The sequence below is a fragment of the Coregonus lavaretus genome (genome assembly GCF_964263955.1).
Source record: "Coregonus lavaretus genome assembly, chromosome: 19".
Lineage (NCBI taxonomy): Eukaryota > Metazoa > Chordata > Actinopteri > Salmoniformes > Salmonidae > Coregonus > Coregonus lavaretus.
The window spans coordinates 36,653,483-36,678,736 of record NC_140006.1 but is presented as its reverse complement, the minus strand read 5'-3'; the positions used below and the strand labels follow the sequence as shown (position 1 = coordinate 36,678,736).

The window sequence follows — 25,254 nt, the reverse complement described above, 5'->3', positions numbered from 1 at the left end:
CAACTGGCGGCCCCTGCAGGTGATTTTATTTGGCCACCCAAGTTTTCTGAGCCCAAAACAAAATACAGTGCATTCGGAAAGTATTCAGACACCTTCACCTTTTCCACATTTTGTTATGTTACAGCCTTATTCTAAAATTGATTACATATATTTTTTTTCTCATCACTCTACACACAATACCCCATAATGACAAAGGAAAAACAGATGTTTCGTTTAAATAAGTATTCAGACACAGTTTTTGAGACTTGAAATTGAGCTCAGGTGCATCCTGATTCCAGTGATTATCCTTGAGATGTTTCTACAACTTGATTGGAGTCCACCTGTGGTAAATTCAATTGATCGGACATGATTTGGAAAGGCACACACCTGTCTATATAAAGGTCCCACAGTTGACAGTGCATGTCAGAGCAAAAACCAAGCCATGAGGTCAAAGGAATTGTCTGTATAGCTCAGAGACAGGATTGTGTCGAGGCACAGATCTGGGGGAGGGTACCAAATAATGTCTGCAGCATTGAAGGTCCCCAAGAACACAGTGGCTTCCAATATTCTTAAATTGAAGAAGTTTGGACCACTAAGACTCTTCCTAGAGCTGGCCACCCGGCCAAACTGAGCAATCGGGGGAGAAGGGCCTTGGTCAGGGAGGTGACCAAGAACCCGATGGTCACTCTGACAGAGATCCAGAGTTCCTCTGTGGAGATGGTAGAACCTTCCAGAAGGACAACCATCTCTGCAGCACTCCACCAATCAGGCCTTTATGGTATAGTGGCCAGACGGAAGCCACTCCTCAGTAAAAGGCACATGACAACCCGCTTGGAGTTTGTCAAAACGCACCTAAACGACTCTAAGACCATGAGAAACAAGATTGTATGGTCTGATGAAACCAAGATTGAACTCTTTGGCCTGAATGCCAAGCGTCACGTCTGGAGGAAACCTGGCACCATCCTTACGGTGAAGCATGGTGGTGGCAGCATCATGCTGTGGGGATGATTTTCAGCGGCAGGGACTGGGAGACCAGTCAGGATCAAGGGAAAGATGAACGAAGCAAAGTATAGAGAGATCCTTGATGAAAACCTGCTCCAGAGCGCTCAGGACCTCAGACTGGGGCGAAGGTTCACCTTCCAACAAGACAACGACCCTAAGCACCCAGCCAAGACAACGAAGGAGTGGCTTCGGGACAAGTCTCTGAATGTCCTTGAGTGGCCCAGCCAGAGCCTGGACTTGAACCCAATCGAACATGCCAAGCTTGTAGCGTCATACCCAAGGAGACTTGAAGGCTGTAATCGCTGCCAAAGGTGCTGCAACAAAGTACTGAGTAAAGGGTCTGAATACTTATGTAAAAAATAAAATTAAAATAATAATGTAAGTCGCTCTGGATAAGAGCGTCTGCTAAATGACTAAAATGTAAATGTAAATGATCAGTTTAGTATTTTTAATACATTTGCAAAAATTTATAAAAACCTGTTTTCGCTTTGTCATTATGGGGTATTGTGTGTTGATTGATGATTTGATCAATTTTAGAATAAGGCTGTAATGTAACAAAGTCTGAATACTTTCCGAATGCACTGTATATACACACTATATATACAAAAGTATGTGGACACCCCTTCAATGTAGTAGATTTGGCTATTTCAGCCACACCCGTTGCTGACAGGTGTATAAAATCGAACACACAGCCATGCAATCTCCATAGACAAACATTGGCAGTAGAATGGCCCGTACTGAAGAGCTCACTGACTTTCAACATGGCACTGTCATAGGATGCCACCTTTCCAACAAGTCCATTTGTGACATTTCTGCCCTGCTAGAGCTGCCATGGTCAACTGTAAGTGCTGTTATTGTGAAGTGGAAACGTCTAGGAGCAACAATTGCTCAGCCGCGACGTGGTAGGCCACACAAGCTCAAAGAACGAGTGCTGAAGCGCATAGCGCGTAAAAATCGTCTGTCCTCGGTTGCAACACTCACTACAAAGTTCCAAACTGCCTCTGGAAGCAACGTCAGCACAATAACTGTTCGTCTGATGCTTCATGAAATGGGTTTCCATGGCTGAGCAGCCTCACACAAGCCTAAGATCACCATGCGCAATGCCAAGCGTCAGCTGGAGTGGTGTAAAGCTCGTTGCCATTGGACTCTGGAGTAGTGGAAACTCGTTCTCTGGAGTGATGAATCACGCTTCACCATCTGGCAGTCTGAAGGACGAATCTGGGTTTGGCAGATGCCAGGAGAACGGTACCTGCCCCAATGCATAGTGCCAACTGTAAAGTTTGGTGGAGGAGGAATAATGGTCTGGGGCTGTTTTTCATGGTTCGGGATAGGCCCCTTAGTTCCAGTGAAGGGAAATCTTAACGCTAGAGCATACAATGACATTCTAGACGATTCTGTGCTTCCAACTTTGTGGCAACAGTTTAATTATATATATTTTTTAATTGGGAATGGTTTTAAAAAATATATACTTATTGAATATTTAAAACATACAATATACTAGCAGTGAAGCCGCTCAACAAGTACGTCACATTAGTCATCTAACAGACTCCCATCCAGATCGACACACAGAAGCAACCAGGTTCAACGCCCTGCTCAAGGGCACATTGACAGATCTCCCACAAGGTCAAAAACGGGGACCCGAACCAACGATCCATCAGCCACCGGCCCAAGCGCCCAACCGCGAGGTCACCAGCCCTCCAAGATCCCCCCCCCCACAGTTCCCCAAGAGATGCCCCTCAACCATCCGAGACACCCCCGAGAAAATAATTCCATTCCCTAACTCCAAGCCCCCCGTCCCCCCCAAACCTCTGTCCCCCCAAGCCCCCGTCCCACAATGCACCAACAACCAACAAAATGAACAAAAGAGAAAACAGAGAAAGACAAAGGAAAACAGAAAACAACAATGCAAAAAACAAAAGATATCAAGGACAACAAAAATCATGACAGCAAGGCCAACTGAATATGTTTGACTGCATGTACAGTGGGGAAAAAAAGTATTTAGTCAGCCACCAATTGTGCAAGTTCTCCCACTTAAAAAGATGAGAGAGGCCTGTAATTTTCATCATAGGTACACGTCAACTATGACAGACAAAATTTGGAAAAAAAATCCAGAAAATCACATTGTAGGATTTTTAATGAATTTATTTGCAAATGATGGTGGAAAATAAGTATTTGGTCAATAACAAAAGTTTCTCAATACTTTGTTATATACCCTTTGTTGGCAATGACACAGGTCAAACGTTTACTGTAAGTCTTCACAAGGTTTTCACACACTGTTGCTGGTATTTTGGCCCATTCCTCCATGCAGATCTCCTCTAGAGCAGTGATGTTTTGGGGCTGTCGCTGGGCAACACGGACTTTCAACTCCCTCCAAAGATTTTCTATGGGGTTGAGATCTGGAGACTGGCTAGGCCACTCCAGGACCTTGAAATGCTTCTTACGAAGCCACTCCTTCGTTGCCCGGGCGGTGTGTTTGGGATCATTGTAATGCTGAAAGAACCAGCCACGTTTCATCTTCAATGCCCTTGCTGATGGAAGGAGGTTTTCACTCAAAATCTCACGATACATGGCCCCATTCATTCTTTCCTTTACACGGATCAGCCGTCCTGGTCCCTTTGCAGAAAAACAGCCCCAAAGCATGATGTTTCCACCCCCATGCTTCACAGTAGGTATGGTGTTCTTTGGATGCAACTCAGCATTCTTTGTCCTCCAAACACGACGAGTTGAGATTTTACCAAAAAGTTATATTTTGGTTTCATCTGACCATATGACATTCTCCCAATCCTCTTCTGGATCATCCAAATGCACTCTAGCAAACTTCAGACGGGCCTGGACATGTACTGGCTTAAGCAGGGGGACACGTCTAGCACTGCAGGATTTGAGTCCCTGGCGGCGTAGTGTGTTACTGATGGTAGGCTTTGTTACTTTGGTCCCAGCTCTCTGCAGGTCATTCACTAGGTCCCCCCGTGTGGTTCTGGGATTTTTGCTCACCGTTCTTGTGATAATTTTGACCCCACGGGGTGAGATCTTGCGTGGAGCCCCAGCTCGAGGGAGATTATCAGTGGTCTTGTATGTCTTCCATTTCCTAATAATTGCTGCCACAGTTGATTTCTTCAAACCAAGCTGCTTACCTATTGCAGATTCAGTCTTCCCAGCCTGGTGCAGGTCTACAATTTTGTTTCTGGTGTCCTTTGACAGCTCTTTGGTCTTGGCCATAGTGGAGTTTGGAGTGTGACTGTTTGAGGTTGTGGACAGTTGTCTTTTATACTGATAACAAGTTCAAACAGGTGCCATTAATACAGGTAACGAGTGGAGGACAGAGGAGCCTCTTAAAGAAGAAGTTACAGGTCTGTGAGAGCCAGAAATCTTGCTTGTTTGTAGGTGACCAAATACTTATTTTCCACCATAATTTGCAAATAAATTCATAAAAAATCCTACAATGTGATTTTCTGGATTTTTTTCTCTCAATTTGTCTGTCATAGTTGACGTGTACCTATGATGAAAATGACAGCCCTCTCTCATCTTTTTAAGTGGGAGAACTTGCACAGTTGGTGGCTGACTAAATAAATTTTTTCCCCACTGTATGGCACTATTTACATGTGTGTGTGTGTGTGTCCGTGTATGTGCACGTGTGTGCATTTGAATGAGAGTGTGTGTATATGCATGTGTACAAACACCTGCACGGCATCAGCCTCAGGCAAACAGGCATTAGCTGTAACAACACTGCCCCTCAGTGTCATTCAAACTTACTTTTTGTTATGTTTTATTTTGACTTTTTAATGTTATTTTTTTACTTTTATCTTTGACGTCATTCTATCCCCCGCCCAGCAACTCCACTCCCACTTCTCTCCAATTCAACATCCCAACCCTCAGCCTCCCTCAGTCCATCCCACCTACAGTTGAGAGAACAAGTATTTGATACACTGCCGATTTTGCAGGTTTTCCTACTTACAAAGCATGTAGAGGTCTGTAATTTTTATCATAGGTACACTTCAACTGTGAGAGACGGAATCTAAAACAAAAATCCAGAAAATCACATTGTATGATTTTTAAGTAATGAATTTGCATTTTATTGCATGACATAAGTATTTGATACATCAGAAAAGCAGAACTTAATATTTGGTACAGAAACCTTTGTTTGCAATTACAGAGATCATACGTTTCCTGTAAGTCTTGACCAGGTTTGCACACACTGCAGCAGGGATTTTGGCCCACTCCTCCATACAGACCTTCTCCAGATCCTTCAGGTTTCGGGGCTGTCGCTGAGCAATACGGACTTTCAGCTCCTTCCAAAGATTTTCTATTGGGTTCAGGTCTGGAGACTGGCTAGGCCACTCCAGGACCTTGAGATGCTTCTTACGGAGCCACTCCTTAGTTGCCCTGGCTGTGTGTTTCGGGTCGTTGTCATGCTGGAAGACCCAGCCACGACCCATCTTCAATGCTCTTACTAAGGGAAGGAGGTTGTTGGCCAAGATCTCACGATACATGGCCCCATCCATCCTCCCCTCAATACGGTGCAGTCGTCCTGTCCCCTTTGCAGAAAAGCATCCCCAAAGAATGATGTTTCCACCTCCATGCTTCACGGTTGGGATGGTGTTCTTGGGGTTGTACTCATCCTTCTTCTTCCTCCAAACACGGCGAGTGGAGTTTAGACCAAAAATATATATTTTTGTCTCATCAGACCACATGACCTTCTCCCATTCCTCCTCTGGATCATCCAGATGGTCATCGGCAAACTTCAGACGGGCCTGGACATGCGCTGGCTTGAGCAGGGGGACCTTGCGTGCGCTGCAGGATTTTAATCCATGACGGCGTGGTGTGTTACTAATGGTTTTCTTTGAGACTGTGGTCCCAGCTCTCTTCAGGTCATTGACCAGGTCCTGCCGTGTAGTTCTGGGCTGATCCCTCACCTTCCTCATGATCATTGATGCCCCACGAGGTGAGATCTTGCATGGAGCCCCAGACCGAGGGTGATTGACCGTCATCTTGAACTTCTTCCATTTTCTAATAATTGCGCCAACAGTTGTTGCCTTCTCACCAAGCTGCTTGCCTATTGTCCTGTAGCCCATCCCAGCCTTGTGCAGGTCTACAATTTTATCCCTGATGTCCTTACACAGCTCTCTGGTCTTGGCCATTGTGGAGAGGTTGGAGTCTGTTTGATTGAGTGTGTGGACAGGTGTCTTTTATACAGGTAACGAGTTCAAACAGGTGCAGTTAATACAGGTAATGAGTGGAGAACAGGAGGGCTTCTTAAAGAAAAACTAACAGGTCTGTGAGAGACGGAATTCTAACTGTTTGGTAGGTGATCAAATACTTATGTCATGCAATAAAATGCAAATTAATTACTTAAAAATCATACAATGTGATTTTCTGGATTTTTGTTTTAAATTCCGTCTCTCACAGTTGAAGTGTACCTATGATAAAAATTACAGACCTCTACATGCTTTGTAAGTAGGAAAACCTGCAAAATCGGCAGTGTATCAAATACTTGTTCTCCCCACTGTATCTTTGCTGGCCACCCTCTTCGGATTTCTACGCACCATATATCTTTTAACTATGCTGTGATGTTTAACATTCAATTTAAAACTATATCTAATCGAATAGAATCCACAGATTGCGAGTTGAAGATAAATACTTTTACTAAGAGTATTAGTATATTAGTAATTGACTGACCCGGTCTCTCCAGATCTCCCAAATGTACTATTTCTGGGGTCAATTGTAGATCAATGTTATGCATTTTCAGCCATTCCTGAACCTGAGACCAGAAACAGGCTACCTGAGGGCAATACCAAAATAAATTGATTATGTATCCTCAAAACAAAATCTGCAGAGCTTCGATGATTGTATGCCCCAAATATTCAACATTTTGTTGGTGGCAAGAATTCTATATAATAATTTTAGCTGAAAAGCACGAAGTCTTGAATTTTATATATCAACTTATACACACTGTACCATGGAATCAGTACATCAAAAATCTCTTCCCAACTATTTTGCAATCGGTATGGCACAGCTGTCAACATCCTGGTCCTCAAATGAAACTGGTAAACTTTCCTATTTATGCTATTTTTATCCCTCCGCCAGTTTTGATCCTTTATATTGGGCAGACAGACCAGTTCCCTACCTCCTCCCGCTGCCACCTGCCTCCTCCATTTTTGGGGTAATGCTGTGACAAATTGGTTGAAATCTTGGATTGAGCAGACCTTCCCATACAATTCTGATAACTCCATGAAAGACATAACTCTACCATTCAAATGTACAATATCATTTAAAAACAAAATACCCTTTTCAAACATCTTTCCCATAAATACAGGTATTTTATCAACCAGCACATTTGAGTTCAGCCATAATATTTGTTGTAATATTTGTTCTATCTTTTCAGGGGGATGAAATTGAAATTGTAGCCAGCTCTGCAATGCTTGTTTTAAAAAGAGAGATATACTTTGAAAAAATATATAATTTTCAATTAACCGTAAATGAGACATGGCAAAAAGGCCATTTTTAAACAATGGATGAGCTTTTCTAAGTAATCTATTTGAGAACCATTTAGGGTTCAAGTAAAAATGTTGAATAAGTGATGCTTTTAGAGAGAAATGTAGTGCTTTTATATATAATAATCTCAACCCACCCAATTCACATTCATTATATAGATAGGCATGCTTTATCTTGTCTGGTTTAGCATCCCAGATAAAGCGAAATATTTTTTGCTCATATGATTTGAAAAACGGAAGTGAGTAAACTGAGATATGACTAAGGAGTTAATCAGGGCAATTTTTCCATAAATAGACAGGTATTTACCTCTCCATGGTTGCAGGATCTTGTCTATTTTTACAAGTTTTCTATTGAAATTCATTGTGGAGAGCTCATTTATATATTTTGTGATATGAATACCAAGTATGTCTACTTCACCGTCAGCCCATTTTATAGGTAAACTGCAGGGTAATGTAGAAGTAGTATTTTTTAAAGATCCAATACGTAATATTGTAAACTTATCATAATTAGGTTTTTGTCCAGAAAAGTTATCTTCAATGCGACATTGCAGGGATCTAGCTTGCGGACTTAATATAAAACTTGAGTCATCGGCATACATGGAAATCTTTGTTTTTAAGCCTTGGATTTCTAATCCTCTAATGTTGTTATTTGATCTGATTTTAATAGCTAGCATTTCGATAGCCATAACAAATAGATATGGTGACAGCGGACACCCTTGTTTAACTCCTCTTGACAATTCAAAACTCTCTGAGAAGTAGCTGCTATTTACTATTTTACACCTGGGGTTGCTATACATTACTTTTACCCATTTTATAAGAGAATCACAGATATTGAAAAAATCCAGGCATTTATAAATAAAATCCAGTCTTACTTTATCAAGGGCCTTTTCAAAATCAGCTATAAATACCAGGCCTGGCTTCTTAGATGTTTCATGATGTACATCTGTCAAAGTATTCCCACGCATAGGCCTAATAGAGAGATATAGCCTACAGTAGGCCTATGTGATCGTATACAAATGTAAGCAAGGTTTGAAATGAATATGTTTTAGTGAAATATATATGTCGGGACTTCTTGCGGTCAATTTGCAGTCTACAAATTATTTATAATTATGTTCCGGCCCCTTAACCATCCACTCAAGAAAAAAATCAGCCTGTGGCTGAATCTAGTTGATGATCCTTGATCGAAAACATTGTACTTAAATCATTTCCATGGGACTGTTTCTCAGCTTGGCTCATAGTGCAGGACCTGTGGGAAGTGTGAAGAGCAACTCCTCATCAAGGTTTTTCAGCTCAACAGAGGTAAGATATTTCCAATGGATTGTTATTCCTTTATCATACTACATCTACTGAGTCAGTTGTTACTGGACAGCATGTTGTTAGTCCAATTACTTTAATAATATTAGGTAGACCTATTCTATAGATTTGTTAGGTCTATTTCCACTCTTGTCAAATAGCGGAGTAAAGGAATACATTTGGTTTGACTGTATTTTGGTATATATAATACACAATCTGTATTATTATTATCATTACTTTTTGTAACTATTTTTTATTATTTGTTTACAATACAAAACATACACATACAAACGACAACATACAGACGCACACAAACATCCACAACGTCACCCCTGCCCAGACCCACTTGCTCACGCCCACAGCGCCAGTATCACTCTCCGCCACATGGCCTAAAACTGCACCATTTTGTTTCTCTCAGTCACCCACGCACTTTCAACATGTAGATTATAATTCATCCCCCTAGAGTCGATTGACACACTAAGTTACATAGCAAAAAAATCCCCATCAAAATCCGTCAGTTTAAACTAGAGATATCTGGGGGGTTCTAAAGAAATAAAGCATTTGACCTTTCCATTGTGTTAACGATGGAGGATTGGTTGATTTCCAGTTAAGTATATGTTTTTTCAAGATGATTGACGAGAAAAGTATCGTCCAACCCATCGGCTATCCATGTCTTGAAATATGCAGACAGACAGAATAAAAGTAAATTTACGTTGTAATACTTCTGACAGCCAACTTTCTAACTCTGCCCAAAACTTTTGGACTTCATTGCATTCCCAGAAGGCGTGGATTATTGAGTCATTGTTAGTTTTACATTTAAGACATGACTCTGCCGTTGTGCTGTAAAATTTGTGAATTCTGTCTTGTGTAATAAATTATATACACTACCAGTCAAAGGTTTGGACACACGTACTCATTCAAGGGTTTTTCTTAATTTTTACAGTGTAGAATAATAGTGAAGACATCAAAACTATGAAATAACACATATGGAATCATGTAGTAACCAAAAAAGTGTTAAACAAATCAAAATATATTTTATATTTGAGATTCTTCAAATAGCCACCCTTTGCCTTGATGACAGCTTTGTGGCAGGACTTGCAGTACATGCTTGAAAACCCACAAATGTCGCTGAGTTAAAGCAGTTCTGCATGCAAGAGTTGGCCAAAGTTCCTCCACAGCGATGTGAGAGACTGATCAATAACTACAGGAAGCATTTGGTTGGAGTCATTGCAGCTAAAAGGTGGCACAACCAGTTATTGAGTGTAAGGGGGCAATTACTTTTTCACACAGGGGAACTGGGTGTTGCATACTTTTGTTAATTAAATAAATAAAATAACTATCTTTTAAAGGTTCCCTTTATCTAATATTAGGTTTTGGTTGAAGATCTGATAACATATTCAGTATCAAAAATATGCAAAAATAGAGAACCAGAAAGGGGGCAAATACATTTCACGGCACTCTATGTAAATGTGAGTAAGCATTTCACTATAATTGTAATTCACCTGTTGTATTCGGTGCATGTGACAAATAAAAATTGATTTGATTTGATATTTCTGTATTTCATATTTCATTGCTTTTTAATTCTGTCATGGAAATAAATGTATTTCCTATTACCAAGTCATTTACAGTTTCTATGCCTTTAGTTTTCCATGTGGACCAATTTATCAGTCAATTCTGAAAAGCTATCCAAGGATTGTTCCATAGGGTTGTGTTTTTAGGGAGTGATATTGGTTCTTGTAGAATAAGTTTCATTTTCTTCCATATTGTTATATTGTTCTTAACTATGAAGTTGTTAATGGTCTTAGCTTTATCCTTAGAGAATAGACACATAAAAAGATTCTAGGGATGAGCATGCACATCTTCAATATGTACCCATTGTTCCTCTTTAGTGCACTTAAACTATACTGTATACTGTATGTCGCAAGTAAAAGCCCTTGGTGGCGAGTTGATACAAATCCAAGTCTGTAAGGTTAAAATCACCCGCTGACTTGTGAATTTTATTTGCCAATATAAAGTCTGTTATGACCAGTATACTTTTTTATAGAATGTCTTCAGTGGGGTAATTGGTATTACCGAGAATAGATATAAACACTTTGGGAGCCATGCCATTCTGAAGAGGTTTATTCTACCTGTAAGATTAATGGGAAGATTGTTCCATTTAATTAGATCTGCTTTCATATTGTTGAGTAATGGGATAAAGTTATCATTATATAGTTGTTTTTTTGCCACTTATTAAGCATCCGTAGTATTTTATATTTTTTTGTGGTCCACTTAAAGGATTGCTGTAGATCATGAGTTATTATTTTTATTTTTCCTATTGCCATTATTTCAGTCCCAACCTCCCGTCCTTACCCACCCTTGCCGACCCAAGCCAAGCTTGTCCCAACCACCCATCTTTTCCCACCCTCCCTACCTCTCATACACACTTACACCCATCCATCCATTGACTTACTCATCCATTCTTATTAATTCCTGCCCAACATACAGTGCCTTCGGAAAGTATTCAGACCCCTTGACTTTTTCCACATTTTGTTACGTTACAGCCTTATTCTAAAATTGATTAAATTGTTTTTTTCCCCCCTCATCAATCTACACATAATACCCCATAATGACAAAGCAAAAACAGGTTTACATCTTTTTGCTAATTTATTTTAAAAAACTTTTAAAAAACGGAAATTTCACATTTAAATAAGTATTCAGACCCTTTACTCAGTACTTTGTTGAAGCACCTTTGGCAGCGATTACAGCATTGAATCTTCTTGGGTATGACGGTACAAGCTTGGCACACTTGTATTTGGGGAGTTTCTCCCATTCTTCTCTGCAGATCCTCTCAAGCTCTGTCAGGTTGGATGGGGAGCGTTGCTGCACAGCTATTTTCAGGTCTCTCCAGAGATGTTCGATTGGGTTCAAGCCCGGGCTCTGGCTGGGCCACTCAAGGACATTCAGAGACTTGTCCCGAAGCCACTCCTGTGTTGTTTTGGCTGTGTGCTTAGGGTCATTGTCATGTTGGAAGGTGAACCTTTGCCCCAGTCTGAGGTCCTGAGCACTCTGGAGCAGGTTTTCATCAAGGATGTCTCTGTACATTGTTCCGTTAATCTTTGCCTTGATCCTGACTAGTCTCCCATTTCCTGCCGCTGAAAAACATCCCCACAGCGTGATGCTGCACCACCATGCTTCACCGTAGGGATGGTGCCAGGTTTCCTCCAGACGTGATGCTTGGCATTCATGCCAAAGAGTTCAATCGTGGTTTCATCAGACCAGAGAATCTTGTTTCTTTTGGCAAACTCCAAGCGGGCTGTCATGTGCCTTTTACTGAGAATTGGCTTCCGTCTGGACACTCTACCATAAAGGCCTGATTGGTGGAGTGCTGCAGAGATGGTTGTCCTTCTGGAAGGTTCTCCCATCTCCACAGAGGAACTCTAGAGGTCTGTCAGAGTGATCATCAGGTTCTTGGTCACCTCCTTGACCAAGGCCCTTCTCCCCGATTGCTCAGTTTGGATGGGTGGCCAGCTCTAGGAAGAGTCTTGGTGGTTCCAAACTTCTTCCATTTAATAATGATGGAGGCCACTGTGTTCTTGGGGACCTTCGATGCTGCACATTTTTGGTACCCTTCCCCAGATCTGTGCCTCGACACACTCTTGTCTTGGAGCTCTACGGACAATTCCTTCCACCTCATGGCTTGGTTTTTGCTCTGACATGCACTGTCAACAGTGGGTCCTTATATACAGTGCCTTACAAAAATATTAATCCCCCTTGGTGTTTTTCCTATTTTGTTGCATTACCTGTAATTTAAATGGATCTATATTTGGATTTCATGTAATGGACATACACAAAATAGTCCAAATTGGTGAAGTGAAATGAAATAAATAACTTGTTTCAAGAAATTCTACAAAATAAATAACGGAAACGTGGTGCGTTCATATGTATTCACCCCCTTTGCTATGAAGCCCCTAAATAAGATCTGGTGCAACCAATTACCTTCAGAAGTCACATAATTAGTTAAATAAAGTCCACCTGTGTGCAATCTAAGTGTCACGTGATCTCAGTATACAGTGAGGGAAAAAAGTATTTGATCCCCTGCTGATTTTGTACGTTTGCCCACTGACAAAGACATGATCAGTCTATAATTTTAATGGTAGGTTTATTTGAACAGTGAGAGACAGAATAACAACAGAAAAATCCAGAAAAACGCATGTCAACATTTTTATACATTGATTTGCATTTTAATGAGGGAAATAAGTATTTGACCCCTCTGCAAAACATGACTTAGTACTTGGTGGCAAAACCCTTGTTGGCAATCACAGAGGTCAGACGTTTCTTGTAGTTGGCCACCAGGTTTGCACACATCTCAGGAGGGATTTTGTCCCACTCCTCTTTGCAGATCTTCTCCAAGTCATTAAGGTTTCGAGGCTGACATTTGGCAACTCAAACCTTCAGCTCCCTCCACAGATTTTCTATGGGATTAAGGTCTGGAGACTGGCTAGGCCACTCCAGGACCTTAATGTGCTTCTTCTTGAGCCACTCCTTTGTTGCCTTGGCCGTGTGTTTTGGGTCATTGTCATGCTGGAATAACCATCCACGACCCATTTTCAATGCCCTGGCTGAGGGAAGGAGGTTCTCACCCTAGATTTGACGGTACATTGCCCCGTCCATCGTCCCTTTGATGTGGTGAAGTTGTCCTGTCCCCTTAGCAGAAAAACACCCCCAAAGCATAATGTTTCCACCTCCATGTTTGACAGTGGGGATGGTGTTCTTGGGGTCATAGGCAGCATTCCTCCTCCTCCAAACACGGCGAGTTGAGTTGATGCCAAAGAGCTCCATTTTGGTCTCATCTGACCACACCACTTTCACCCAGTTCTCCTCTTAATCATTCAGATGTTCATTGGCAAACTTCAGACGGGCATGTACAGTATATGTGCTTTCTTTAGCAGGGTGACCTTGCGGGTGCTGCAGGATTTCAGTCCTTCACGGCGTAGTGTGTTACCAATTGTTTTCTTGGTGACTATGGTCCCAGCTGCCTTGAGATCATTGACAAGATCCTCCCGTGTAGTTCTGGGCTGATTCCTCACCGTTCTCATGATCATTGCAACTCCACGAGGTGAGATCTTGCATGGAGCCCCAGGCCGAGGGAGATTGACAGTTCTTTTGTGTTTCTTCCATTTGCGAATAATCGCACCAACTGTTGTCACCTTCTCACCAAGCTGCTTGGCGATGGTCTTGTAGCCCATTCCAGCCTTGTGTAGGTCTACAATCTTGTCCCTGACATCCTTGGAGAGTTCTTTGGTCTTGGCCATGGTGGAGAGTTTGGAATCTGATTGATTGATTGCTTCTGTGGACAGGTGTCTTTTATACAGGTAACAAACTGAGATTAGGAGCACTCCCTTTAAGAGTGTGCTCCTAATCTCAGCTCGTTACCTGTATAAAAGACACATGGGAGCCAGAAATCTTTCTGATTGAGAGGGGGTCAAATACTTTTTTCCCTCACTGTATATACACCTGTTCTGAAAGGCCCCTGAGTCTGCAACACCACTAAACAAGGGGCACCACCAAGCAAGCAGCACCATGAAGACCAAGGAGCTCTCCAAACAGGTCAGGGACAAAGTTGTGGAGAAGTACAGATCAGGGTTGGGTTATAAAAAAAATATCAGAAACTTTGAACATCCCACGGAGCACCATTAAATCCATTATTTAAAAAATGGACAGAATATGGCACCACAACAAACCTGCCAAGAGAGGGCCACGCACCAAAACTCACGGACCAGGCAAGGAGGGCACTCATCAGAGGCAACAAAGAGACCAAAGGTAACCCTGAAGGAGCTGCAAAGCTCCACTGTGGAGATTGAAGTATCTGTCCATAGGACCACTTTAAGCCGTACACTCCACAGAGCTGGGCTTTACGGAAGAGTGGCCAGAAAAATGCCATTGCTTAAAGAAAAAAATAAGCAAACACGTTTGGTGTTCGCCAAAAGGCATGTGGGAGACTCCCCAAACATATGGAAGAAGGTACTCTGGTCAGATGAGACAAAAAATGAGCTTTTTGGCTATCAAGGAAAACGCAATGTCTGGCGCAAACCCAACACCTCTCATCACCCCGAGAACACCATCCCCACAGTGAAGCATGGTGGTGGCAGCATCATGCTGTGTGGATGTTTTTCATCGGCAGGGACTGGGAAACTGGTCAGAATTGAAGGAATGATGGATGGCGCTAAATACAGGGAAATTCTTGAGGGAAACCTGTTTCAGTCTTCCATAGATTTGATACTGGGACGGAGGTTCACCTTCCAGCAGGACAATGACCCTAAGCATACTGCTAAAGAAACACTCGCATGGTTTAAGGGGAAACACTTAAATGTCTTGGACTGGCCTAGTCAAAGCCCAGACCTCAATCCAATTGAGAATCTGTGGTATGACTTAAAGATTGCTGTACACCAGCGGAACCCATCCAACTTGAAGGAGCTGGAGCAGTTATGCCCTGAAGAATGGGCAAAAATCCCAGTGGCTAGATGTGCCAAGATTATAGAGACATACCCCAAGAGACTTGCAGCTGTAATTTATGCAAATGATGGCTCTACAAAGTATTGACTTTGGGGGGATGAATAGTTATGCACGCTCAAGTTTTCTGTTTTTTTGTCTTATTTCTTGTTTGTTTCACAATTGAAAATATTTTGCATCTTCAAAGTGGTAGGCATGTTGTGTAAATCCAATGATACAAACCCCCCAAAAATCAATTTTAATTCCAGGTTGTAAGGCAACAAAATAGGAAAAATGCCAAGGGGGGTGAATACTTTCGCAAGCCACTGTAGACAGGTGTGTGCCTTTCCAAATAATGTCTAATCAATTGAATTTAACACAGGTGGACTCCAATGAAGTTGTAGAAACATCTCAAGGATGATGATCAACGGAAACAGGATGCACCTGAGCTCAATTTCGAGTCTCATAGCAAAGGGTCTGAATACTTATGTAAATAAGGTATATATTTTTTAATATATACATTTGCAAAAATTTCCAAAAACCTGTTTTCGCTTTGTCATTATGGGGTATTGTGTGTACAGTAGATTGATGAAGATTATTTTTTATTTAATCAATTTTAGAATAAGGTTGTAACATAACAAAATGTGGAGAAATCCAGGGGTCTGAATACATTCCGAAGGCACTGTATACCCCATGCATCCACACACCCATTCTCTCTCACCCTCCTACACATATTCCAATTTTTTTATTTATGTTGTGGCACTGGAAAATGGAAAACAATTTTATTTAGAGGTTCCATTGTAATTTCTGAGACGGTCATATTTGACATTGAGGCAATGTCTTTTACATTTTGGCATTGTGATGTAGGAATATTTATCTTGACTGATGGACAAACACCAAACAACCAAACTTTAATACACAATCAGATTGAAGTTTTGTCTACAAAGTCACAACCGAAGAATTGTCTATTTGATGGGTCCTCTCCCCTGTAACTATTCTCCAGGTCATTGTGTTCTCAGTCAACGTTCCTGGTAAAATAAGGGTAAAAGAAAAACTCAAAAGAAAAAAGAAAACCTCTCAGGTTTTAGGTGGGCACTGCTAGTATTCTAACGTGTTTTTCACTCCCCTCCAGGGACAGTGGGAAAATGTTTTACCTGCATGAAGAAAATGAATATTCAGAGGAGGCCTCCATGGAGTCCATCGTAAAGCCTGACCTCATCTGTGCGGTCAAAAGATTCTTCTCTGGGAGGCTGCAACTCCCCCTTCAGTCCCGCCATCTCCAAGTCCTCCTCACTCAGCCTCCAGGCCACTAGGAGTCTGGAAACCATCACTAGCTGCTTCTCCAGGGCTCTCCAGTTAGTGACATGCTCTTGGGCCCAATTCCAAACCAATGTGTCTTTTTACCCCTAGGTCCTTGTTAGTCTTGTGGTTTGTTTGGACCCCTTCCATGCCTCTTCTCCCTGTGGTGTGGTGTAGGGAGAGTGGGAAAGTTAGCTGATGAAGGGGGGCTGGATTTAGAGCCTCACAGTTGGGGTAGTGCTATCTATCTCTTTCCTGTTATGCTTGCTTCAACCTTAAAAACATCTAAAATACTTTGATACTTTGAAATAGTAAAAGGGTCGCAATACAAGTCCTGCACATTCCCACTAGCATATCTGATTGGATGCAATATTAACATATACAGTAGGTGCCCTATTGAATAATTAAAGGCATTGTGTGGCTCTGTTGAAGGTCTGGTAAGCTTGACTGTCAACTTCATGCTTGTCATGTCTTCCTCCCTAAATGGAAACTCATTTCCCATGATAATGACCTATAACAGCTCAACTAAAACTTCAGACATGTAAATTGTATCACAATAATACAACAGCAGACAAAACCCATATGATTGTCTTCACTGATTCATTATAGATCACAAGACTCACTAATGACAACTTGGGCATCTATCTCCATTGGGAACATGTGAAATACTGTGTGTGCTTGTCTGTGTGTGTGGGGGTTTTCTTCCTGGTTCGGGGGCCTTGCAGCATGACATCACCTTCTGATTGGACCAGCAGTAAAATTGTGCCACCATCTTCCCCCTCTGTGCTCTGTGGTTGTTGTTGGTTTTTTTGGAAGAGAAGAGGAATGAAGACAGTCCTGTTTCATTGGTCAGTTTATCTTCTTGTTATCAGCCCAGCATGTGAGAAGGGGAGGAAGAGCTATCTTTGTTTTTCCACAAACATTAATTTCACTTTTTTGTTTTGCCGGAGACATGAATTGTCTATTCCTGTCTGCTGTGGTTCGAATCGATTCTAGTTGGACTATTTTGGAACACAATGTAAAATTCGTAGTATGAAAGTGCTGGGTAATGGAAGATGATGTAACAGGCCAATAGGGGGAGCCAGGTCATATTGCAATATGAGGTAGCATTGGCAACAGTGGCTCACAGTCTTTAAATGCTTCTCATTGTGACCATATCGTCTGGGGAGAAGGCCATTTGCTTGCATGTTAAGTTTCAAGTGGCGTTTTGATGCAGTGCCAGGGGAATTGTTTTAAGATAACACGTGACTGGGTTGGTAGCCAATACACTCTCAAACTATTACAGTATACACTTCGATACAGTTACTCCAAACATAATGTTATCAATCCTGTGAATGTCAAACATTTTTAGAATTGTGTTTAAAGAGTGTTGGACTCTTGAACAGAAACAGTTGGCACAATACAGTTCTTCTGAACTGTATGTGTTGTGGCTATTTTATAGCCTTTATGTTGACCTAACTGCTGAGATCTCCAGTCATCGCCCTCACGCTTGTTCTCATGGGGAGGCATTTACGAGACACTGCTTTCTTTCGAAAGCAAAAAGATGTAAAATCATACATGTCATGCTAATATCCCTGTGTTTTGTCAGGCCATTTTGGTCTGGGCAGCACTGAAAAACAGCTTAGATTAAAAGGATAGTTTGCCCAAATAGCATAATTTCATAATATTTTATTGGAAGTGGTCTATGGGCCAGGGGTGACTGCAACCCACAATTATGCTTTCACAGGTTAATATTAGCACTGATTATCCCCCCAAAACATTGGGTTCAATTGCGCCCACTTTAGCATTGTCTGAATTGCATGCCAAAATCAACAGCTAAAAAACAAGGCCTTTTTATGTAACAAAAGCATTTAAATTGAGCTGTATTTAATATTTTATTAAAACAAACCTTAGTGATCTGTTGAAGGATGCTTTGAAATGTTACTCTTACGTAAGAAATTACTTTGGAACGAGAGATTTGTTCAGACATTTACCCTGAGGTGGTTGTTTGAAAGTTGTGAGAGTGTCAGTCCCAAAGGGGTCGAGTAGCTCTTCTCACCACCGTCCCATTGTTAATGATTGGTGTTCTTTAATAAGGACACTATTTGACAGTTGGAAGAGAACCAAAATAAGCTGTTTTAAAAAGGCAACACTGTCTTAGCCTCTACCAGGCTGGCTGTCATAGGTTCCTCCTGCGTCAAATGTTCCGACTCCTAGGTTATTCTGGGGAGCGCGGTGCTCAGCTGCAAGTCGTAAGATCGCAGGAAAACCTTTTTTTCTTCTCCTGATAAACAAAGCCGCCCAGGGGAGTGAGCCCCCCAGCCACAGATAGAGAACCATCGTGACAGGGTCCATGCTCTTTATAACTTTATCTACCCTGGCCTTTTATAGTCGGGGGCCCTTCATGTGACTTTTCCTGGTAGACTTGTGAGCATGTGAAAGGCAAACAGACTTCTTGAAGCAAATTGTATGGTCACAAACAATAAGACTGGGACTTAGACCAGAGTAATGTTAAGTTGAGCAGCGTTAATGTTTATACTCAGAGGAATTGAGAGAGGAAGTTATTATAGAGCATAGTTTGAAGTTGACCAGCACTAGGCTCTGGCGAGAGGAGGGGGAGGGGGCAGATCTGTCATGTCCTCTCACTCACTTTAAATCAGACGTCCATATTTAGAAGGAAGGGAGGGAAGAGTAGCAGTTATGTAAACAAACGCCTGGGCAGGCAAGGGAAGGGATTGCACTGCAATAATATTTGAGTCCATTAACCACGAATATGACCTTTGGAGAGAGACAGGGCTGTTTTCAAATAAAGTACATGGTCACAAAGAGAGCTGTCTAGCTTTTTAACATTCTCTCAGAGCACCTTCGAGAGCACCTACTAGAGTCAGTATTAGTTGTATCCCTGACTAATGGAGTGATAAGTCCAGTTTTACTGGCCTCTGTGCTGACCTGACCAGTCCGTTTTGTGAGAGGAGGATAGGACCGGTCAAGCTTCAAGGTTGATCAGAGTCACCAGGAGAGCGTAGCCAGGACACAGGGACAGAGGGAACCAGGATCAAGCGACTGACGACATGAGCGAAGCGTGCTCTGAGGAGGAGTGGTCCGAAGAGCAATCTAAGGAGCAGCTGGTCAACAGGCTTCCGGTCATCCAAATCAAGCCCAGGTCGCCAGGCATATCCCCCAATATGTCCCCCCGCGACTCCCCCCGTGGGTCACCCCGAAACTCCCCAATGCTCTTCAGGAAGCTGCTGATGAACCGGAGCATCAGTCTACAGAGGCGCTTCACTCTGGCCTACACTCCCAGGTAGAGACCTTACTGTGTTCTATGCCTGTCTTATCCAGTCTTGGGGTCCCTCAGGGTTGCATGACTACCCCGTTGTGTTTAGAGGGCAAACTTTCAAAGCTGGTAGAAAAAAATGTTTTCGGGCCCCTTTTTAAAGGTGATTTGAAGTTAAGTCAGCAGTGAGGGTTTTATATAAGGTGGCTAACAATAACTTTTGAAAGTACTGGCTTGTGCTGTGCTTGAATAGATGCCTTTGTTGTAGAGGAGCAGAATCTCTTCTATAGGCTGGCCTCAGGTGGTCTAACTCATATGAAGCCTTCTTTCTCTGTTGTGTTGTTTTCCACGTAGCAACGGTTAATTTGAAGAAAAACAAATGGAATCTTAAAGGAGCGCTTAAGAAATGGTTTTACAAGGTCCTTCTCTCCATACACTAGAGTTGTTGCAATAACAGTGGTAGCTGTGCCACTAGAGATCCTGGTTCGAGTCCAGGTTCTATCGCAGCCGGCCGCGACCGGGAGACCCATGGGCGGCGCACAATTGGCCCAGCATCGTCCAGGTTAGGGGAGGGTTTGGCCGGCAGGGATGTTCCCATCGCGCACTAGTGACTCCTGTGGCGGGCCGGGCGCAGTGCACGCGACACTGTTGCCAGGTGTACGGTGTTTCCTCCAACACATTGGTGCGACTGGCTTCCGGGTTAAGCGGGCATTGTGTCAAGAAGCAGTGCGGCTCGGTTGGGTTGTGTTTCGGAGGACGCACGGCATTCGACCTTTGCCTCTCCCGAGTCCGTACAGGAGTTGCAGCGATGGAACAAGACTGTAACTACCAATTGGATACCATAAAAATGGGGTAAAAAAATAAAAAACCAATAATAATTCAATATCATAGAGGGGGTGTATAAAAGCTTTGTTCCCTTTAAAAAGTAAATACATCTCATCAATGTTCCCGCTAAGCTGTGTGTGCAGTTTCCCGGGACTGCCACGCAGAAGAAATATCAGCCTGCGCAGAGAAGCACGAGATTGAACTTCTAGAGTTTTCCCCGTTAGTTAACACTATCAACGTTTCCCTTTACTGTGGGAATTGTGATCGAATCAACGCACTATTAGCCACTTTCAATGCAATATACCAAAACAAAACGAGCTATGCAAGACTTAGTATGCAAAACTAACCTGCCAAGAGATTTTGGTGTAGGCAGAACACATCGGAGTAGGATTCTACTGCATTGCCAGGCACGACTCAGGCCCGTACTCTACACAGACCGGTGCGCCATAACCAATCAGAGCTGCAGTAGGCCTATATGCAAAAAGACCATTGCCATATATGGATCAAGCCATTAACTTTGAACTGGACTGTTTTTACAGCATGAGCGGTCGTGAGTAGATGCGCTTGTTTTGAGATCAAAGCGAGAGCTACATGTAGCGACGTGTGCACATTTGTTCATATCGTTTGCTAGTTAGTGAGTTATTATCCCAGTTATAGATCATTTGTAGTCAGCAATGGGGGAATATTTGCACAAAAGCAACAAAACGTGTGCATTTCTAGACATCTTTGAAAAGCGAGTCAGTTAAAGAGCTTTTTTTTGTCTTAAAGGGGCAGTGTTGTATTTTGAGACAGGCTTGAATAAGCTAAGTAGCCAATAGGCAGAGAGTAGGATAATTTGCCTGATTCTCTTTAATAATGGTATGGGTATAATGATGCATTTTATTTTGTAAAGTGGTTTCTTGCATCAAACAACACAACAATATTTTCAGTCACCTCCTTGTCTGAAGCACAAGTGGATAAACAGGTTAATGTCGAGCCCTGCATGTAGGCCTACATTGATAACCACACATCGGCTGCTACTGTAGGTTGAACGATAGAACAGCTATTTCCATATTAACTATTATGGGATGCATTTTCTCCATTGTTTTTGATGATAGGCCACTCTGGTAGGCCTACGTTATGATCAAATAGCCACAGTAGCCTACTTGACCACTGATAAAACTAACTTAAAGCGGTTACAGCCTCAGTGTTCACAGTAAACGCGCACCGGAAGTTGCACATAATTATCACAACGTTCAACTTTTGCTCAGTGCCCAAAAATATTTGAGGAAACATTACATCCCCTTTTTATTCTGCATACGTCTTTGTTTTTCTTGTGAACAATTATATGAGGTGTTCATGATATTCTTAGAGCATTAAGTCCCACTCCCAAGTTTGGGAATTTGGTCGGTATTTGGTTGGTCTGTCAAATGCTTACTCAGTAGGTGCTCTGCTGAGGAGAAAAATATATTTATGTAAATGTACATTAAGTCTACAACAGACAATACACATTTACTGAAGATTTGTTACAATTGTCAGACTGCAGAGTTTTCTTTGAAGTTACAGTATACAGTCCTTGTCTGAACATGGGCTCCCTGATGACAAACTTGTAATACCTGGTTAGGCCTAAGTTTCCTACTCTATTTGATGTTAAGTCTAGTATCCGCATGTTCCTATGCATTGTCAGGGAAAGAGGTGTTTCTTGGCTAGATGGCTTTTTGGCGTGTGTTCACCTTTTCTGCTCTGGTAGTTTAATGGTAGTATTAGTTTAATGCTAGTATTAGTTTACGTTTAAGTCATTTAGCAGACGCTCTTATCCAGAGCGACTTAGAGCACATTCATGTTTAATAAAAAAAAGTAATTGTACTGGCCCCCGTGAAAATTGAATCCACAACCCTGGCGTTGCAAGCGCCTTGCTCAACCAACTGAGCCACACAGGTAGTATTAGTTTAATGACCCACTAGTCAGTACAACTAGTCATAACCCATGATATTGATTCTGGAGACATGTTTTGCTTGTGCAAAGTGCACTTTAGGAGAATGACCAGTTGTGGAAAATTGTCTGGAAAAGCAGATGCACTCATCAACATCACACACACAAACTGACTTAAACGAAGAGACAAGAAGTGAAAACACAGGAATGTTAAGAGGTGCCTCTGAATCATCGTAGGCAAGTTAAAGTTTCAGCAACCTTGAAACACAAGCCATTGGTGCAAAGCATTCGCAAAGACGTTACCAATAAACTCAAAAAGTGTTTACAGGTTCATACATCTCCATAAACATTTATTGGTGGGATCATTTTGCTCGGGCATTTAAACGTTACTCCTAATGGTCCTGTATGTGAGTCTGTGTGATATACACCAAATAAAAGTTTCATGGAAATTAGTCTGTTGCTAAAGTGCTAAAGGCATCACTACAGACCTGGGTTTGATTCCAGGCTGAGAGAATGCCAAGTGTGCAAAGCTGTAATCAAGGCAAAGGGTGGCTACTTTGGAGAATCTAAAATATATTTTGATTTGTTTAACACTTTTTTGGTTACTACATGATTCCATATGTGTTATTTCATAGTTTTGATGTCTTCACTATTATTCTACAATGTAGAAAATTGTAAAAATAAAGAAAAACCCTTGAATGAGTAGGTGTGTCCAAACCTTTGACTGGTACTGTATATATATTAGAAAGAGGGGCCACCTTGAAAGTGACTGAGTCTTGGAAAGGGCCTGAGTCCCTCAAAAATGTACAGTGCCCCTAACAGCGACAATGAAACAAACTGTTGGAGATGAGTTATAGCAGGATGGCTGGGAAAGGGGAGGAATTAAACAAACTGGGAGTCTGTTGGGAAAAAATTTACAGACAGGAAGTTTAAGTTTATCAGGCAAGGCAATGTTATTTTCCCTTTAGCGTCAAAGACGATAAATGTTTCACTTTAAGGGAAATGTTAGAAACCATGTTTGAGGAAACCACAGTAGTTCCTTTCGGTGTAATATAATGTTTTGTTGTCATTGTGCGTTATGTTGATTGGCTTAGAAAAGCGGCTGAACTGACAAGCACTTCCCTTCATAAAAGTCCTGTGTGAGCGGAGACAGAAGAAGAAGCGAGACATCCCACTCCCTCATTTTTTCTGATTCATATACAGTCAATTAACTAAGCAGACCAGACCCAGCTGCTATCACAGTGGTACATATGGGAGAGCCAATCTTTTAAGCAGACCGGAAGTCACTTTTTAAATGAAACAATTATGGTAAACGGCCTGAGTAAAACATCTTCATTTATCCACCATCTTTGGTATGAGTCCGTAAGAAAAATAACATTTTCTGAACAATTAATGAAAATACTGCACCTAAAACTGGTTCCTAGTTGATTGATTCACTAAGTTAAGGACCCTGGGACTAAACACCTCCCTCTGCAACTGGATCCTGGACTTCCTGACGGGCCGCCCCCAGGTGGTAAGGGTAGGTAACAACACATCTGCCATGCTGATCCTCAACACGGGGGCCCCTCAGGGGTGCGTGCTCAGTCCCCTCCTGTACTCCCTGTTCACTTCATGGCCAAGCACGACTCCAACACCATCGTAAAATATATATTTTTTTACACCATCGTTAAGTTTGCTGATGACACAACAGTGGTAGGCCTGATCACCGATGAGACAGCCTATAGGGAGGAGGTCAGAGACCTGGCCGTGTGGTGCCAGGATAACAACCTCTCCCTCAACGTGATCAAGACAAAGGAGATGATTGTGGACTACAGGAAAAGGAGGACCGAGCACGCCCCCATTCTCATCGACGGGGCTGTAGTGGAGCAGGTTGAGAGCTTCAAGTTCCTTGGTGTCCACATCACCAACAAACTATCATGGTCCAAACACACCAAGACAGTCGTGAAGAGGGCATGATAAAGCCTATTCCCCCTCAAGAGACTGAAAAGATTTGGCATGGGTCCTCAGATCCTCAAAAAGTTATACAGCTGCACCATCGAGAGCATCCTGACTGGTTGCATCACTGCCTGGTATGGCAACTGCTCGGCCTCCGACTGCAAGGCACTACAGAGGGTAGTGAGTACAGCCCAGTACATCACTGGGGCCAAGCTTCCTGCCATCCAGGACCTCTATACCAGGCAGTATCAGAGGAAGGCCCTAAGAATGGTCAAAGACTCCAGCCACTCTAGTCATAGCCTGTTCTCTCTGCTACTGCACGGCAAGCGGTACCGGAGCGCCAAGTCTAGGTCCAAAAGGCTTCTTAACAGCTTCTGCCCCCAAGCCATAAGACTCCTGAACAGCTAATCAAATGGCTACCCGGACTATTTGCATTGTTGTATTCGGCGCACGTGACAAATAAGATTTGATTTGATTTGATAGAACAATTTATTTGACGGGGTCAAAGTCAGGTGATGCCTCCTTTTTTCATAGTATTGGTGCTTGTTTCATTAGCAACATAATTCAAGCATATGCTACTGTCTGTTTAGTGCTGTTGTTTGTCTAGTCTTGAGTTTTGTTAAGTGCCATCCGGCGTTATCAGACGTAAAGTGTTTATATCAAGGCCTGACCCCAATGGCGTTCACTCTCAAGTGCCTCCAGATGATTGTACTCTCCTGCAGTTGATTTACCCTCAATATGACCCTCAACAGATATGATACACACCTTCTCCTTTTCACACTGATTGTGCTCAGG

The 25,254-nt window shown here is 42.3% G+C and overlaps 1 protein-coding gene across 2 annotated transcripts in view; it reads left to right on the top strand.

Annotated features, from left to right (window-relative positions):
* The first annotated feature begins 19,353 nt into the window (after positions 1-19,353).
* LOC311147063 (3',5'-cyclic-AMP phosphodiesterase 4C-like) overlaps positions 19,354-25,254 on the top strand; it is a 73,271-nt gene continuing 67,370 nt past the window's right edge. For both annotated transcript variants that reach the window (XM_084183681.1, XM_084183680.1), the window contains exon 1: positions 19,354-19,815. In XM_084183681.1, the coding sequence (XP_084039807.1) occupies positions 19,583-19,815 (233 nt within the window). In that variant the 5' untranslated portion in view covers positions 19,354-19,582. The remainder of the gene's footprint in view (positions 19,816-25,254) is intronic.